The 17,633-nt window shown below is 45.1% G+C and overlaps 1 protein-coding gene and 1 pseudogene across 1 annotated transcript in view; one reads left to right on the top strand and one right to left on the bottom strand.

Annotated features, from left to right (window-relative positions):
- Positions 1-11,424, bottom strand: part of ANXA5 (annexin A5) — a 34,235-nt gene extending 22,811 nt beyond the window's left edge. Inside the window, exons 1-2 of the mRNA XM_055144586.1 lie at positions 11,235-11,424; positions 10,759-10,798 (exon numbers count right to left, since the gene is read on the bottom strand). Of these exons, the coding sequence (XP_055000561.1) occupies positions 10,759-10,767 (9 nt within the window). The 5' untranslated portion in view covers positions 10,768-10,798; positions 11,235-11,424. The remainder of the gene's footprint in view (positions 1-10,758; positions 10,799-11,234) is intronic.
- LOC101557241 (RAD51-associated protein 1-like) overlaps positions 10,766-17,633 on the top strand; it is a 36,548-nt pseudogene continuing 29,680 nt past the window's right edge.

Below are 17,633 nucleotides of genomic sequence, written 5' to 3'. Positions count from 1 at the left end.
ATTCCCTGCCATAGTGGCAGAGTGGGGTGGGGGGAGACGGGACTGGGGAGGGGAGGAGGGATGTTGGGTTTACTGGTGGTGGAGAATGGGCACTGGTGAAGGGATGGGTTATCGAACTTTGTATGGGGGAAACATGAGCACAAAGATGTATGGATCTGTAACTGTACCCTCACGATGACTCTCTAATTAAAAATAAACTAATAAAAAAAAAGATTAAGTGACTAATTCTGAGAAGATACTCAGTAGTTCATGTGCAAGAAAAGTACAAGTATATTTTAACTTGGAACTTTATAAATGGATATTAGGTAACATATTCTCCAAGGTTCTCATCATACATTATTTTATTTTTTTCTTTCCTTCTCATTTTCTTTTCTTTCTTCCTTTCTTTCTTCCTTCCTTCCGCTCTTTGGCTTATACCCAGCAGTAATGCTCAGGGGTTACTCCTAGTTCTGCACTTAGGAATTATTCCTGGCAGTGCTCAGGGGACCATATGGAATACCAGGGATTAAACCCGGGTCAGCCGCATGCTAGGTAAACAACCTACCTGCTGTACTATCTCTCTGCCCCCCCCCCCCATTACTTTACTTCATATACACTGAAATGATGCCTTTGAGAGACTGTGCAAGTCTTCCACTCAACTAATACTGAACTCTACTCTGAACCAGTAATCCAGACAGTAAATGTAGGGCTGGAAAAATAGCTCAAAGGACTGAGCACAGCCTTTGGATGTGGGAATATCAAGTTCAATTGATCACCCAGGCTACACATGGAGTGACCACTGAATACCAAGCCAGAAGTAGCTCCTGAGCACCACCAGGTGTGGCCCCGAAACAAAATATAAACAAAAATTCAGAAAACAAAAGTTTCTGAATTCTGTGAGCCAAAACACAAATGTGTCACCCCCTAGGAGGAGTTACTGGGTCCTTTACACTACAGGTGGTCTATAAGAGAAACAGGTGACACCCTGGACTGGCATCAGGAGTGTATATGGGGAGGGAAGGGAAGGCAGTCTTACATGACTGAAACCTTAACCTGTGAATCTCTAGGTTTATAAAGAGACCTGAGGATACCCAGCTTAGCCTCCATTTTCACATTTAATTGGGTGTGTGTCAGGGGCAGGAGGCGGGAGGGCAATGGCAGTAAGATAGTACAGTGATTAAGGAACTTGCTTTCACATAGCAAACACAGGTTCAATCCCAGCATCCCATAAGGTCCCCATGGTACTGCCATGCATTACTCCTGAGTGCAGAGCCAGGAGTAACCCCTAAGCATTGCCAGATTTGACACGATCCAAGGCACCCCCCCCAAAAAAAAAACAAAAACACCACAAATGGGACCAACCAAAAGTAGAGTGGCTAGCTTGTTTGCCTTCCATGGGGCTTACCACTTTGGTCCCCAGAGACTGCCAAGAGTAATCCCCGAACACAGAGCCAGGAGTAAACCCTGAGCACTGCTAGGAATGGCCCAAAATTAAAAAAAAACAAAACCAAAAAAAACTAAAAAAAAATGAACAAACACACAAAAGGTTCAGATGAATCAGATCAACAAATTCCCTTTCATTCATTCTAAAGCTTGAACCATGTGGAGTACACTGATTGGGTACTTGCAACTCTGTATAGCTAGACATTCTTTTTTAAAAATACTGTTGTTTTGTTTTGTTTTTGTTTGGGGCCATACCCTGGTGATGTTCAGGGGTTATCCTTGGCTCTGCACACAGAAATTACTCCTGGTGAGGTCTGATGATGCCAGGAGTCGAACCTGAACTGGCCACATGTGAGGCAAGCCCTACTTGCTGTACTGTCTCTCCAGCCCCTAGCTGGACGTTCTTTTCTTAAAAATATTACATATGCAGGGGCTGGAGAGATAGCACAGCAGGTAGGGCATTTGCCTTGCACGCGGTCGACCCGGGTTCGATTCCCAGAATCCCATATGAGCACTGCCAGGGGTAATTCCTGAGTGCAGAGCCAGGAGTGACCCCTGCGCATCACCGGGTGTGACCCAAAAAGCAAAAAATATATATATTAAATATGCAGAATGATTAGTAACAGTCCTTCAAAAATGGCATGGGCTGGGAAAATTCTTTCTCTTGAGTGAGAGTGAAACACTTAAAGAATGTGTCAAAACAATTAAGAGTACATCATGGACCTGAGAGAGAATACAAGAAGCTGAGCTCCTGCCTTGCATTTGGTGCAACACCGGGCACTGCCAGGAGTGATTCCCCGAGCACAGAGCCAGGAGTAAGTCCCGAAAAACACTGGGTGTGGCCCAACTGCCCCACCAGGAAAAACAAAAAAAGTGAATCAAAATAGGAGGGATAGTACAGTGGGTAGGGCACCTGCTCTGCAAGCAGCAGACCTGGGTTCAATCCCTGGCACCACATATGGTCCTAAGACCACCAGGAGTGATACCTAAGTATTAAGCCAATAGCCAAACTGGACAGGAAACAGGCCTGTGAGAAGTAGTGGGATACGGGGGGTGACTGGGGCTGTGTGCTATCACCTACAGTGGTAAGGGGGAAGCAAATAGTTACAGGAGAAGGAAAAGGTGTCTACCATCTGAACGGTAGCTCTGCCAGGTGTGGCCATGAGCAAAGCACATATACAGAGCTGCATAGTCACTGGATCCCTGTCACTGTCACTGTCATCCCATTGCTCATCAATTTGCTTAGGCAGGCACCAGTAATGTCTCCATTTTGATCCCAATTGAAAAATTTTTATTCAGGGGGCTGATGTGACAGTACAGCAGTAAGGAGCATATTTTGCATGACGCTGAACTGGGTTTCATCTATGGCACCTCACAAGGTCCCCTAAGCCTCTCTAGGAGTGACTCCTAAACAGAGAGCCAGGAGCAAGCCCTGAGAACCAACAAGTGTGGCCCAATACCTCACCCCAATCTTTTTAAATAAAAAATTTTATCTGGTTAGTTAATAAACAATAAAGAGGCTGCCAGGAGATATCTTAACCCCAGAGGACAGGGTAATAGCAGAGACAGAAGGAAGGCGCCGCAAGAGAAGAGATGTCAGGGGTCGGAGAGATAGTACAGTCGGTAGGGCACTTGCCTTGTATGGGTCAACCCAGGTTCAAGTCCTGGCAACACATATGTCTCCAGAGCCATGCCAGGAGCAAGCCCTGAGCACTGACTCAGAAATAAGCACTGATCGCCACTGGGTGTTGACGTACAACGCCCCCCCTCCCCACACACCCCTACACACACACACACAAAAAGAGAATATCTTGCCCCTAAATCTGAGGGGATATGAAGTAAAAGAAAGAAAAGACATATCCTCATAATCTCTGGGAAAAATAAAAGCTGGCTATATTTTTTAGTACTTTTTTTTTTTTAATGGCCAAGTATTTCACATCTGCCACATTCCTCATGATTAGAGTGGAATTCTTCAAGAGAAGTCACATAGCAGGACTGAAGGGCCGGACATGAGTCTGACATGAATCACAGGGCACAGCCTCAGCCTGGACATGGGCCAAACCTCACTCAAAATCTCTGCCCTGGGAAATGTGACTTTCAATGACTCACCCAAGAGGGTTTTCCCGGTTTCTTTTCTCTGGCCAAGCCTCAAGTCCAGCACTGTCCCTTATACAAGTTAATTCCAGTAACAGTCCACACTATTTCTTTTTTTCCTCCCTAGTTCATGCTCAGCCTCCTCTATCTGCCTCCAAGAACTTAGCAAGGGTCACAATCTAGGGAACGCATAAAGCATTCTGTCCCCTCTCACTATCAAAGTTTCCTACCTTCTAACTCTCTGCTGGTTTTTAATCCTTCAAATAGAAAATATCATTTCCCCTAAAAGGCCAACTATAATTATAAATCATAGTATTTAAATAAGAAATAAGAACAAAATAAATGATCCACTATGCCAAATAAATAAAACTAATCAAAAATAATACAAAAAAACCCCATGATACCAAAGGGTTCCTTTTCTTTTTTTTTTTTTTTTTTTGGTTTTTGGGTCACACCCGGCGATGCACAGGGGTTACTCCTGGCTCTTCACTCAGGAATTACCCCTGGCGGCGCTCAGGGGACCATATGGGATGCTGGGATTAGAACCGGGGTCGGCCGCGTGCAAGGCAAACGCCCTACCCGCTGTGCTATCGCTCCAGCCCCCAAAGGGTTCCTTTTCTAATCAAAGATTTTAAAGACCAGGGCCACTGGAGGGACAGTATAGCAGGCAGGTAAGGAGCTTGCCTTCCACACGCTCAACCTGATAGTCAACATCACATATGATCACAGAGTCCCCACCTGAAATGATCCCTGAAGGCAGAGCTAGGAATAAGCCCTGAGCACTGCCACCTGGTTTGGTCCCAAGACAAAAATAAATAATTTTAAAACATTTTCAAAGACATAGAAATAATATATGGATAAGTAGTTAAAAGAAAAGAAGTCACCCATTCATCTCCTTAGAAACATTTAACTTAAAGCACAGAGGGAAAGAAAAGTTTTTCCATCTGTTTCTGGTTCAATTAAATCAGAAGTAATCCAACACCAGCCCAACATCTCACACAATGCTCATCAGGAGGTGCACCAGCTGCCTGGGGCATAGGAGAAGCAGGAGGGGAAACCAAGTGGGCAGAGCTCTGCTTCACCTGGTCCAAAAAGCTGAGAGTAGCCCCAGCATCAGTGGGTGGAACCCAAAAACAACAACAAAAAGATCAAAGACGAGAGCCTAAAACCTAAGGGCACAGAACAGGACCAGGAATAACAGGTCTCATGATCACTAGTCATGTGGAATAAAATGAAAGGGAAATACCAGCACCGAGGGAAAAAAAAAATGGAGCAAGACATAAGGAGCAAGACAAAGTCAGTTTGACATGATTATTATCTGAGCTGCAAAGTAAATTCAAGTTCAGGGTGAAAGCTAGGACTGCTCAGAGGACTGAGGATGCAAGCATACTCCAGGGTCAGAGGTAAGACCTCAAGCCTGACCTTTACCCCTTGCTACAATCATTCCCAAAGGAGAAAGTGACCATCCATTGAACTGTAACTAGTGCTGAGTTTGCCTAACTTTCTTCCCTTTCATACTTCTTACCATCTGCTTCTTCCCATCTTACCTAATTATCCCACTACCTTTGACTTCTTAATACCAAGTGTGTCCACAAAAGCTGGTGATGTTTTGAGTCAGTTCAAGGGGGTAAAGAGCTCTTTAAGAGAGATTCTTAAAGGCCAGAGATAGTACAGTGGGTTGGGTGCTTGCCTTGCATGCAACTGACCTAGGTTCAATCCTTGGCATCCCATTTGGTATGCTGAGCATCGCCAGGAGTAATTCCTGTGTCCAGAGCCAGGAGTAAGGTTGGGAATATGGTTGACCTGGATTCATCCCCGACATCCCATATGTTCCCTGAGCCCCACCAGAGTGACCCCTAAACACAGGAGTAAGCCCTGCACATAGCCAAGTGTGACCACCCCACCTAAAAGTAATGGGAGGCAGAAGAGAGTACACGTACAGACATTAAGGTACACATCTTACATATGGAGAATCCCAGTTTGGTCCCAAGCACTGACTATGGTTCTCCAACATTGTCAGGAGTAGCCCCTGAGCACTTCTGGGTGGGGCCCAAAAAAACAAAGTCAAACAGCACATGCTTTTCATGAAGAAGCCCCAGTGAGATCCCTATGATCTTCTTATGTTGCCCTAATATCATTAGGATTGATTCCAGCACTGAGGTGAGAATACACCCCAGCATCAGTGGGTGGAACCCAAAAACAACAACAATAAAAATCAAAGACAAGAGAGCCTAAAACTGAATTCAATTCAAGTCTATTAAATGGATCACTAATCTATAGAATGGAGACAGTTCCTGATTTTTCTAAATACAGAAAAATGTACTTAAAAATTTTTTGAGGGTGGGGGAAATGGTGTTTGGGATGTACCTTACTCTGCTCAGAGATCACTTCTGGTGGTGCTTGGGGAACCATATGGGGTCCCAGGGATCAGATCTGGGGAGGCCACATGCATATACCCACTGTACTATAGCTCTGTTCTTTAAATATTTAAATAATTTTTTAAGTCTGAGTACCTATGAAATATTCTGACTCTAGATAAGTAGAGGAATGAAAAATCTTTATGAGCAAGTTAAGCAATAAGACAAAGAAAAAATAAGGACTCTACTTAATAAATCCCACTAAAGGGACAGGAATGATAGTACAATGAGTAGGGCATTTACTTTGCACATGGCCATCCCAGGTTCAATCCTCGACATCCCACATGGTTCCCCAAGCACTATCAGAAGTAATTCCAGAGCAAAGAATCAGGAGTAACCCCTTATTATCACTGGGTGTGGAAAATAAAAAAGAAAGAATTCCCACTCAAGGGACCAGAGAGATATTACAGCAAGTAAGGCACTTGCCCTGCACATGGTTGACCTGGGTTCAATACCCAGCATCCCATATGGTTTCCTGAGCCCCACCAGGAGTGATCCCTGAGTGCAGAGCCAGTAGTAACCCCTGAGCACCACTGGATGTAGCCTAAACACCAAAAACAAAAATGAATTAAAAAATAATTTACTACAAAATCAGGCAATTGTCAGAAGCCTTTTGGCCATTCTTAGTAAACATCATGAACTAGTTTGTACCCAAATTTAACATAACAGAAAATGTTACTTTCTGATCCAATAACCATAGTAAAATTGTATGCTTAAACAACTCAAATGTCGGGGGGAGAATATTGAGGATGGGGGGCAAGAAAAGGGAAAAAAATTTAATGTGTCCTCAGGTATAAGTTATTGCTAAGGAAATCTTGAAAGCCAAAACCTTCAAATTTGGGTGGGTATCTAAGCCTTAGGCCAGAGAAATAGCTCAATGGGTTAGGCACACAATTTACACGCAGGGGGATAGGGCTCAATCCATAGCATCATATGGTACCTGCAGGATCACTGGTAGCTACTGGACAAGCAGGCAAGTATTGCCCTGATGACGCTCAAAAAATAAGATATAAGGGTTAACTGAAATCATTTAAGTAGACTGAGTCTTTCCTCTTGTTCTGTCTTATCCTGGCAGTGAACTTTGGCCTTTAGATAAGTGATACAAATGTATACCACTTGGTTATTCACTATTAAATTGAAATACTTGCAAATTAGTGATTAAACTCATGAAAAAATTTAAGTGCTCCCAATCTAAATTTCCTACTGAGAAAAGAAAGAAGAAAACAAGCAAGGAAGCAAGAGAGTGAGCAGGGGCTGGAATAATAATAGTACAGGGGAGAAGGTGCTTGCATTGCACTCAGCCTTCCCGGTTCAATCCCCAGAATCCCATATAGTCGCTGGGCCACCAAGTGTGATTCCTAAGAGTAGAGTCAGGAGTAATCCCTGAGCACCGCCAGGTGTGGCACAAAACGGAAAGAAGGAAAGTGAGCAGGCTATTATGGGCAGCTTAGGAAAAAATATTTTAAGATCTAAAATCCTGTCTCTTTTTTTGCTGGCAAACCCAGTGGTACTCAAAGTCGACTCCTACCTCCGTACTTGGGGGACTGTGAGTGCCAGGAATCTAACCAAAGGGAAAGCACTCACTATCTCTTTAGCCTAAATTTATGTCGTAACAACAATTTTGGCCTTGTTTTTACAATGATGTAAAATGTTTTCCAAGACATCAGTGGCCACAAAGTATCCTTGAACTTGAAAAACCCAGAGATCTCAAGGAAAAAAAAAAAATCATGAGAGTAAGAACTGACTGGAACCATAGAAATAAGATAAGAAATCATGTTCTTGCTTCTTGCTTTGCATAGGGCGGCCGGGTTTAGCCCCAGGCACGGATGCTCCCCTCCTCTAGCACTGCTGGGTGAGGGTCCCAGAAAACAGAGGAATTTGTCTCCCTCCTAGTCTTCACCAATCTGTCTTTTGAAATCTTCATGAGAAAAAATGTTATGGGGCAGAATGAAATTTTCTTGTACTCTTGCTTGTCATTCAAGAACTGTGCAAGGTATATAGTAGCACTGTAGCACTGTCACATTGTCGTCCCATTGTTCATCGGTTTGCTTGAGCGGGTACCAGTAATGTCTCCAGTGTGAGACTTGTTGTTACTGTTTTTGGCATATTGAATATTCCACAGGTAGCTTGCCAGGCTCTGCGTGTGGGTGGGATACTCTCAGTAGCTTGCTGGGCTCTCCGAGAGGGATGGAGGAATCAAACCTGGGTCGCCGTGTGCAAGGCAAATGCCCTACCTGCTGTGCTATCGCTCCAGTCCAAGGTATATAGAAGACAAATACCCATGACCAAGGAAAACAGGGGCAAGGAGGACTGGCCAATGGTTGGAATCAACCACAGGAGTGTGAAGGGCGGAGAGTCGGTAGGATGGAAAAGAGACCCATATAACAATGATAGCTGGGAATGATCATGCTGGACAAGAACTGAGTGTTGAAAGTAGGTAGGGGATGTTCCTGGTATCTGTACTGTACATATCAGTATCTGCACTGCAAACCACAATGCCCAAACAAAAGGGGGGAGGGAGGGAGGGAGGGGGAGAGAGAGAGAGAGAGAGAGAGAGAGAGAGAGAGAGAGAGAGAGAGAGAGAGAGAGAGAGAGAGAGAGAGAGAGTGCCTGCTATAGAGGAGGATGGGGGGTGGGGAATGGGAGGGTAACTGGGACACTGGTGCTGGGAAATGTACTCTGGTAGAGGGATGAGTGTTGGAACAATGTATGACTGAAATCTGATCATAAACAGTTTTGTAAGGCTCTATCTCACAGTGATTCAATTAAATTTTTTTTTAATTTTAAAAAGACCTGTACAAGGTCTTAAGAATTAAACAGACGCAAGGGCTTTATTAACTATCAACTTTTGGGGGTTATCCAGTTCTTTCTGTGAGGGTTTTCACTGCAGCTGAACAGGGAACTTATTCTAAAGTATAAGAATCTTAACTTACTGGGCACAGGGGTAGCACAGCAGGTAGGGCACTTGCCTTGCATGATCCCTGACACTGCCTAAAGTTCCTCGAGCTGTAGCTGCCTTGCCTTGCATGATCCCTGAGCTGTAGTTGGGGAATTCTGGAAAGGGGAGTTCAGAGTACACTGAGCAATGCTCAGGGGGTACTACAAGTTATGCACTCAAGGGTCACTCATGCAGGTCCACAGAGAGCAACATGTGGTGCTAGAAATCAAACCAAAGTCAGCTACATGCAAGGGAAGCTCCTTACCCCTACTGTATTATTATCTCTCTGACCCTAACTGTACTTTTTATTGAAAATAATCCTGTAATACTGCTAGAGAACTTCACATATTAAAAAATAAGTACTATTCTCCAGGCTTTGTATATAGATAAGAACTTACTTGTTTGGGGGCCACACCTAGTGTTTCTCAGGGCTTACTTCTGGTTATGCACTCAGGGATCACTCCTGGCAGGGCTTGGGGTGGGGGAAACAATATGGGGTGCTGGAGATCGGACCTGGGAAGACCAAGTGGACCAAACAGGGTGCTGGAGATCAAACCTATGTCAGCCACATGCAAAGCAGGCAGCCTGTTGTAGTATCCCTCTGGCTCCTATTAGAAAGTGCTTTTACTATACTCATTCTTTGAAATTATTAACATCAACAACTGGGAAAGTGTGGTCATTTATGCTATCCTGGGTTAATTAAAAGCAACTGATTGAAAACTTCAGACTTCACTGAGTGAAGAGATTTGAGATGCAGCAAAATGAGGAAGAATAAAGGGAAGTATTCTTTGATGCTTATTCAATCATCATTTACATCACCACACTGGCATATCAAGATAGAAAAAATAATTCTTAGGAAAGAAGTTAATTCCACATAAAACAATTCTTTATCTGAGAAAGAGCCTAAACCGAAGTTTGCAGTGGAGTCATATGAGAACTAATTTACTGCAGTATTTCTTAATGCAAAAGGAAACAAAGAATAGAAGCACTGTATGAATTTAATAAAGTCATAACTTATCTTAATCCTCCCATTTTCTTTTAGAAAAGACCATGAAATCTTTTAAATTTTGACATGTCAATCTGAACAACCCAAAAGATCAATGAAACCAAGAGCTGGCTCTTTGAGAAAACAGATTAATTTGATATTTTTGCAACATGAACCAATAAATGAAGGTTACTGTTTAGTTAGAACACTTATTTTTTTTTTAAATGATATCGACTGTAGCAAGCCAGAGTGACGAAATGAGTAAACTTAATTCTGGGGTGGAGTCAAGCACTAACTTTGTTCGCAACAGATTACATAATACAGTTAATTTTCATAGATTGCATGTAAATTAAAAGACTTTCTCTTTCCTCACTAAATGTTAAGAAAGGAGGGGGGCAATCTTGACAGTCAATTCTGAAAAACCCCCAACTCGAATTCAAATCAGAACTCGTTCTACGAGTTCACCTCTTTACAAAAGCAGTTTTCCTGCCTAATCTTCCGGAAAAAGAAATCAGCGCCTACGGTGCACAGTTCCTTTCGGAAAACCGGGCGGAGCAAATGGAAACTGCCGCGCTGGCTCCTCGGAACCCACAAGGCCCACCCAGCGAATCCAACACAGAAATCTGGAGAAAAAGGAAATTCCAAACACCCAAGCAAAACTCGGCATCCGCTCACGGGACCGGAGGAGCAGTACAGGCTCCGCTTCTAATTTTAGCGATTCTGGGTCCCGGGGCACAGCCCCCGCCAGCGGCCCCGCCGGGACGCGCCCACCGCCACGTCTGCAGCGGGCAGCAGGGCCACGCGCAAAGGAGAGGGCGGAGGACACGTCCCAAAGCAGACTCCCGCTACCCTGGACTTTCCCAGCTTTCAGCCCAACTGCAGACGCAGCTCGCAAGGTTTACCTGGGCCATGGCGACGGCTTGGTGCTGGCAGGGGGTGCGGCTGCAAGGAAAGAGAAACAGCTGCTGGGGCGCCAGACCGGCGCCGCCCGGTCCCGGGGAGCCCCTCTCGGAGAACCCGTGCAGGGGAGCCCTCCGGGAGCCCGCCCCGGGGAACTGGTCCCGTGGAGCCCGCCCCGTGGAACCCCTCCCGGGGAGCCCGTCCCGCGGAGCCCGCCCCGTGGGACCCCTCCCGGGGAGCCCGTCCCGCGGAGCCCGCACCAGGTACCCCTACCGAGGAGCCCGTCCCGCAGAGCCCGCCCCGGGTACCCCTACCGAGGAGCCCGTCCCGCAGAGCCCGCCCTGGAGAGCCCGTCCGGGGAACCCTTCCCAGGGACCCCCTCCCGGGGAACCCGTCCCGCGGCGTCCACCCGGGGAGCCGGTCCCAAGGGGCCACGAGTCCTGGGAGCGCTCACTGCCGAGGGACCAAGGGTCCGCACCTTCGAGGTGGACGCGGCGCAAGGCAGGATGAAACGCGGCGCGACCGCTCTCTCGCGCGCAGCGGAGATGCACGCAAGTCCACTCAGCCGCGCCCAGCCAGCGGCGAGCAGCGGAACCGCCCCCGGCCGGACCTGAGCGGCAGGGGCCCCGCCCCGCCCCGCCCCGCGCCTGCGCCGGGGCCGGCAACCCGGGTACGGACGCTCGGAGGCCCCAGCCGGCACAAGTGTGTTGTGCTGGCTGCGCCTGCGCGCGCCGACCCGGCCACCCGGGTGTGGCACCGTCCGTCTGCGCTTGTGCGGGGTCCCTGCAAGCGCAAGGCCGGGGGGTGCCCAGGCGGCGAGTACTGCGGGGCCGCGGGGCACCGCCCAAAAAGAGGGTGAGGCCGTGTCAGCCTCGTAATCGTGAGGAACCTGCCCTGCTCTCGGATTAGGGGAACTGGAACCATTTCCTCCCCTGCGTGGCCGCGGAACAGTGGCCTCTCCCGTCTGGGAACCTTTTGGGAGACAGTCACTGACGCCTAGGAGGGGGCCTTTTGACTAGGATTTAGAAAAGGGGAGGCCCTTTTACGGTCGTTTCTCAAATTTATTTTTAACTTTGTGCAGCGTCGCTTTTTAACTTGCAGCGGTTGCTTCCTGGACATGTACGTATAGTTCCTTGGTGACCTGTGAAGGATATTCCAAAATTTCACCCTGGAAAAAGTTTCTACCCTCAAAACCAGCTTAGAAATTAACTGTGACCTAATTTAAAGATATTCCGGGTAATCCATCTGAAATGTCTGTGAGTACGAAAGAGGTGGGAGAAGTAGAAAGGGAGGGAAGGGAGGATGAGAGAGGAAAGCAAAGACAGAACACGCCCTGCTGGGACCGCTGAGGAGTTGGAGGCACCAGGGCAGGGGTTACAAGGCTAGAGGACGGCAGCTCGGAGCAGAAAAATATTTTAGGATGAGATCACTTACAGGGCGGAGCACATGCTTCAATCCCCCTTACCCTCTGAAACAACCCAGAGCACCTCTGGGCATGACCCAAAATCAATAATTTTTTTAAAGGATGTCCTGAAGGAACTCAGAGGAGACCCACCATGGTTTGCACTTCATTTGAAGCTCTATCAATGGAGGGTCCTGACACTAGAGAGAAAATCTTGCCCTTCACAAATGGAAATTGTTGCATGCTCTTAACTACCTAGAATGAAGTTATCGAGAGCACTCTCCAGATGTATGGCATATCCAGAGATATGTCCTCTGAGCAAACCAGCCTTACTAGCCGGTAAACTAGAGCTCATCCTCTCCTAATCACGCGAAGCACTCACCTTTTTTCCTGGCCTAATGGAGCCCTCCCCATTTCTTAGATTAGGGTTTAAATCCTGTTCTCCCAACTAAGTGTGAATCATCAGTCTATGTGGATGATTTCTGAACTTACGTTATCACATTTTTTACCTTCTGCAAACCAGTCTGGTATTTTTGGAGGAGGGGGAATTAGGGGGACCGTGTGGTGTCATGATCCCACATGAAAAGAGCCATTCCCCTTGACTGCTAGGCCTGCCTTCAGAACCCTCAGATGTGTGGGAGGATGTCCACCTGTGGCCCTACAGACAAAGATATAGCCTGCTTTGGGGAATAGAGAAGTTTTATGAAAAAGTATGGTAATTCTTGATACAGAACTCCATATTTGTTTTCTCATGGGAGCTACAAGCTTAATCAAGCCCCAAGAGAATCACCAGAGATGGCCATCTGCTGGAAAGGGAGGCAACATGCAAATACGTGAAGCTCCCTCACACATGTCCCCCCAGCCCCCACCTTCCCTTTGAGCCTGCCTTTCTCCTCCATGGGAGCCTTGCTCCATCATCCAATGTTTCTCTGAATTGCAGCACCCAAGGCAGCAGCCTCAGGGATATTCTGCAGGCCTGGCATGTGAAGTTGGCCTGGGTATCTTTTTCTATTCACTCATACTTTTCTCCTCTCTGCCTTGACCAATGAGAGCAGAGCATTTCCTATAGCCTAGATTATTCTTTCCCCACACCTGGACTGAACTCCATTTTCCAGTGTTTCTCACTTTCTATTCTCAGCATAACAGGATAAGACAAAACCTCAGTGGGGGCTAGAGCAATAGTACAGTGGGTAGGATGTTTGCCTTGCATATGGCTGACCCAGGTTCAATCCCTGTTGTTCCATTTGGTCTCCAAAGCACTGCCAGAAGTAATTCCTAAGTGCAGAGCCAGGAGTAACCCCTGATTATCGCTGGGTGTGACCCAAAAAGAAAAGAAAAGACAAAACCTCAGTGATCTCATTCTTACAGTCTTGCTGATTTTCTAGGGAGATGATGACTCAGCTTGCAATATCACCTAATCAAAACTAGACACGAACACATCATTAAGAATACTTGCCTTGCACATGGCCAACTGAGGTTCAATTCTCAACATCCCATGTGGTCTCCGGAGCATCACCAGGAGTGATTCCTGAGTGCAGAGTCAGAAGGAATCCCTGAGCATCATAGAGTGTACCCCAACTCCCAAAACAGAAACTATCCAGATAGATGAACACTCAGATTTAAAGAAACAATAGAGCTTCATGGACGGGCAATATGTTAGGAAATTAATTACGGGAGCACCTTTAAAAGAAAAGAAAGGACACTGCCAACTAGGATTTGGGACCTGCAAGTGTTCAGTCTTGAAAGGGATCACAGTGTAGCCTGAGAGACATGAGAAGTTAATCGATTATTCACAGTTTGATGACTCTGACAGTGATGATGACTTTGTTGTTGCTACTGCCCCTTTAAACAAGAAACCCAGGACAAAAGTAAAAGAAGAGAAATAAAACCCCAAACTGGAAACTCTCCAGAAAGAAGACATGCCTCAATAGGAAATTAAAAAAAAATAATAAAACTAAAAGGATGGCTCTGGATGACAAGCTCTAAAGAGAGATTTGGAAATTGCCCTTGCTCTGTCCATGAATGAATGTTCAACAGTAACCATTTATGTGGAGGAGTCTCAGGATAAAAGCATTAAAAAACTTGGTAATGGTGGAATATAAATAATGACAAAGTCGTCCCATATCTCTAATTGCAGTGTAACCACTGGTTTTTAGAGCTGAATAAAATTACTAAGGAAGATAATTTCCATGGTGTTGAAGGAAAAAGCACAGCACCATCTAAAGCTGTGGATCAACAGAGAAAGATGCTTCTGGAAGGCAGTGATGGTAATATATCTGAGGACTCTGAGCCAGACTTTGAGTCTGAGGATGATTCTGACTTTGGAGATTGTGAAGATGAGGGTGAAAGCTTTACTGTGAGAAAAAAAAAAAGCTAAAGAAGTGAAAAAGAAAGAACTAAAAGTAAAAAATACCAGTTGAAAAGAAAAGAAGCCCATATCAAAATGCAATGCTTTCACCAAAGCTTTCACCATAGGTAGTCTGTACCCCAGCTGCTATCAAGTAAGAATGTCTGCCATGATCAAAAACAGGGCCTCTTTCTTCAGAGGCCCCTGGAATACCATTGCAAACACAGTGCTCCCACTGAGAGTGAGCAAGTGACAAAAATGGGTCCCACCAGCCATATCTGGAAATAACAATGTGGGCTGACCTCTGGCAGCAATGTCTGTTAAGTCTCCAAGTCAGAGTTTTCACCTTGGCCTGTCCAAACTCGTCAAAATTAAATCTTTAAATCTCAGTGCCACAAGTCTGTGAGCATGCTCTGCAAAGAAATTGTCAAGGAAGAGTGACCATTTTTTATTTTGCAGGGGTGTTTACATTTGATTTGTATTTTTATTTGTGGAAGTTATTGAACTATAAAGGAATTATTTAACCTTGTCTCATATAAATTATCTACCCATTATGATTGTGTCCTCTGGAAAGCTGTTCAAATCATCAATCAGAGATTTGTTTATATGACTACTTGTCTTGCAGTGTCAAAGACTTGTTCCATTTCATCCAGAAGACAATTCTGAAATGTATGAGTTACTTAAGCTTCACTGAAGGTTATGAAAAATAAGTATGTTTCCTATTTTAGTCATATGTTTTACAGTAAGAATTCAGAATTATTTTCTAAATTAAAACATTTGCTATCCATGGTATATGTCTCCTATTTAGAAGCAGATGTTATTATATAGCAAATGAACTGCCTTGACTTCACATGAAATCCTCATTGTCAAAACCATCAATAAAAGTGAAAATGTAAAAAAAAAAAAGACAAGACAAACTTCTCATCACTTTGTTATTTAGTATGGTGTTGACTCGTGGTTCTCATAATTGTTCTTTACTGGATTTTAGGAAAGGTTTTGGGGGGCCCAACTGGGTTTAATACCTGTCAAACTACATTGTCCCCAAGTAACAGAACCACAAATAAACTCTGAGTATCACCAAGTGTGGCGCCAAAACAAACCAAAAATAGTGGGTTTTGTTCCTAGTTTGCTATTGGTTTTATACATTTTAACAATGAACTAATGTTTCATTTATACTGAATTATTTTAAATCAGTCTTCTTATAGTACAGTTGGTAGGGTGCTTGCCGTGCATGTGGTGGACCAAAGTTCGATCCCCAGCATATCATGTGGTCCCCCAAGTACCACCAGAAGTAATACCTGAGTACAGAGTCAAAAGTAAGCCCTGAACACTGTCAGTTGTGTCCCCAAAAGAAAATATACAAACAGAAACAGCTTCCTCTAGACCCTCTGCTCACTCCTTTTACCAGCCAATCAATGGAGCCTGGCAGAGGCCAGCTTTTCAGCATTGACTGGCCGTTCACCTACTCATCTTCTTCTGGGGTGGCCTATCCATTAGCAGACCCTGTCAATATAAAGCTAGTCTAGTCCTGTATCCTCTAAATTCTTCTCCACCGGAAGGCATATTCATCTATATTCAATACTGCCAGACTCCAGAACCACCATGCGGACTTAATTCAAGACACTTTCAGGTCTTGATGCCTACAGGTTGGTTGACAGAGTGAGTGGGCAGGACCACATCTTCAGGCAGATTCTGCAGCAGCAAACCCCACAGGCACCTCACATTGTGTGTAAATGAGACCAGATCCACATCTAGAACCTTGCCAGAGTTAACAGTGGGGAAGCCTGTGAAGACATGTGACTCATTAGAAACTAAAAGTGGAGTGCTGAGGCATTTTAGCTGTACTTTTAATTTTTGCTCAAAACATTATGTGTTTATTTATTTATTTTAATTAAGGCAACTTTCCTAGCAGGAGATTGGAATGTAGGTATTGGGTAAAGAGATTTTTAAAAGATTGACGCAAGAATCTCACAGACAGAATTTTGATTTGGTTTTTGTTTTTGGGCCACACCTATCATTACTCCTGGATCTGCACTCAAGAATCACTCCTGGAGGGCTCAGGGGACCATAAGGGAAGCCAGGGATCAAACTCAGGTTGGCTCCATGCAAGACAGGCACCTGACTCACTGTACTATCTATCTCTCTGGTACCATAGATGGAAGGTTTTAAGCATAAAGATGGATACTTAGCCCACTTGCAAAAAGCACAACTATCTCTCTTTTTATTACTAAATTCCCAGTTGATAGGGGCGGGGGCTGAGGGGAGTCCAGTATCTACTAGCTAGCTGCTCACTGAATGTTCTCAGTGGACAAGTGGCTCCGTTGTGTTGTGGGGTTTCTGTGAAAACCATTGATATTCAGACTGATGGGGAAACTATGAAAAAGAATTCAAAGGAAACCTTGGAAAACATAATATTGTCCGAAAAGTTTTGATTTTTTTTTTTTTTTGCTTTTTTGGGTCACACCCAGCGATGCACAGGGGTCACTCCTGGCTCGTGCACTCAGGAATTACTCCTGGCGGTGCTCGGGGGACCATATGGGATGCTGGGATTCTAACCCGGGTCGGCCGCGTGCAAGGCAAACGCCCTACCCGCTGTGCTATCACTCCAGCCCCTCCGAAAAGTTTTGAATTCCAGAAAGGACTCATCCCTGGGTTGATAGGAGCTTTACTTTTGTTATCTTACAATGTATGACCTTGAACAATCATTTGATTTTTTCCTTCTGTGGAGTGATGGTTAAAATTAGATGTGCTGACTTATTTAATGACTAAAAGTAAAAATATTGGTTTTCATTTCTCCTCCATCTTTCTCCACCTAAACATTTCACCACGAATACCACAGACTCTCTTCAGTGCTGTTGATTTAGTCTCTGTCTTCTTCAGAAGCTAAAAGTGAGTTCTGTGATTCCCCTGCTGTGCTGTGGGTGGTACCTCACTGGCAATCAATGCCTCAATACTTAATACCACCTCACACTTCATTTGAGTTGTTTCTTCATCTAACAAATTATGTCCCAGGTCTTGTGATGAGCACTGAAGATACAGCTATTAAAAATAAAGCAACAGGCACCAGAGCAATAGTATAGCTGGTAGGGTGCTTTCCTTGCATGTGACTGACCTGGGTTCAATACCTG

This window comes from Sorex araneus, chromosome 7 (assembly GCF_027595985.1).
Source record: "Sorex araneus isolate mSorAra2 chromosome 7, mSorAra2.pri, whole genome shotgun sequence".
Classification (NCBI taxonomy): Eukaryota; Metazoa; Chordata; class Mammalia; order Eulipotyphla; family Soricidae; genus Sorex; species Sorex araneus.
Note: the sequence above shows the minus strand (reverse complement) of the source record. Positions and strands in the feature narration are given on the sequence as shown.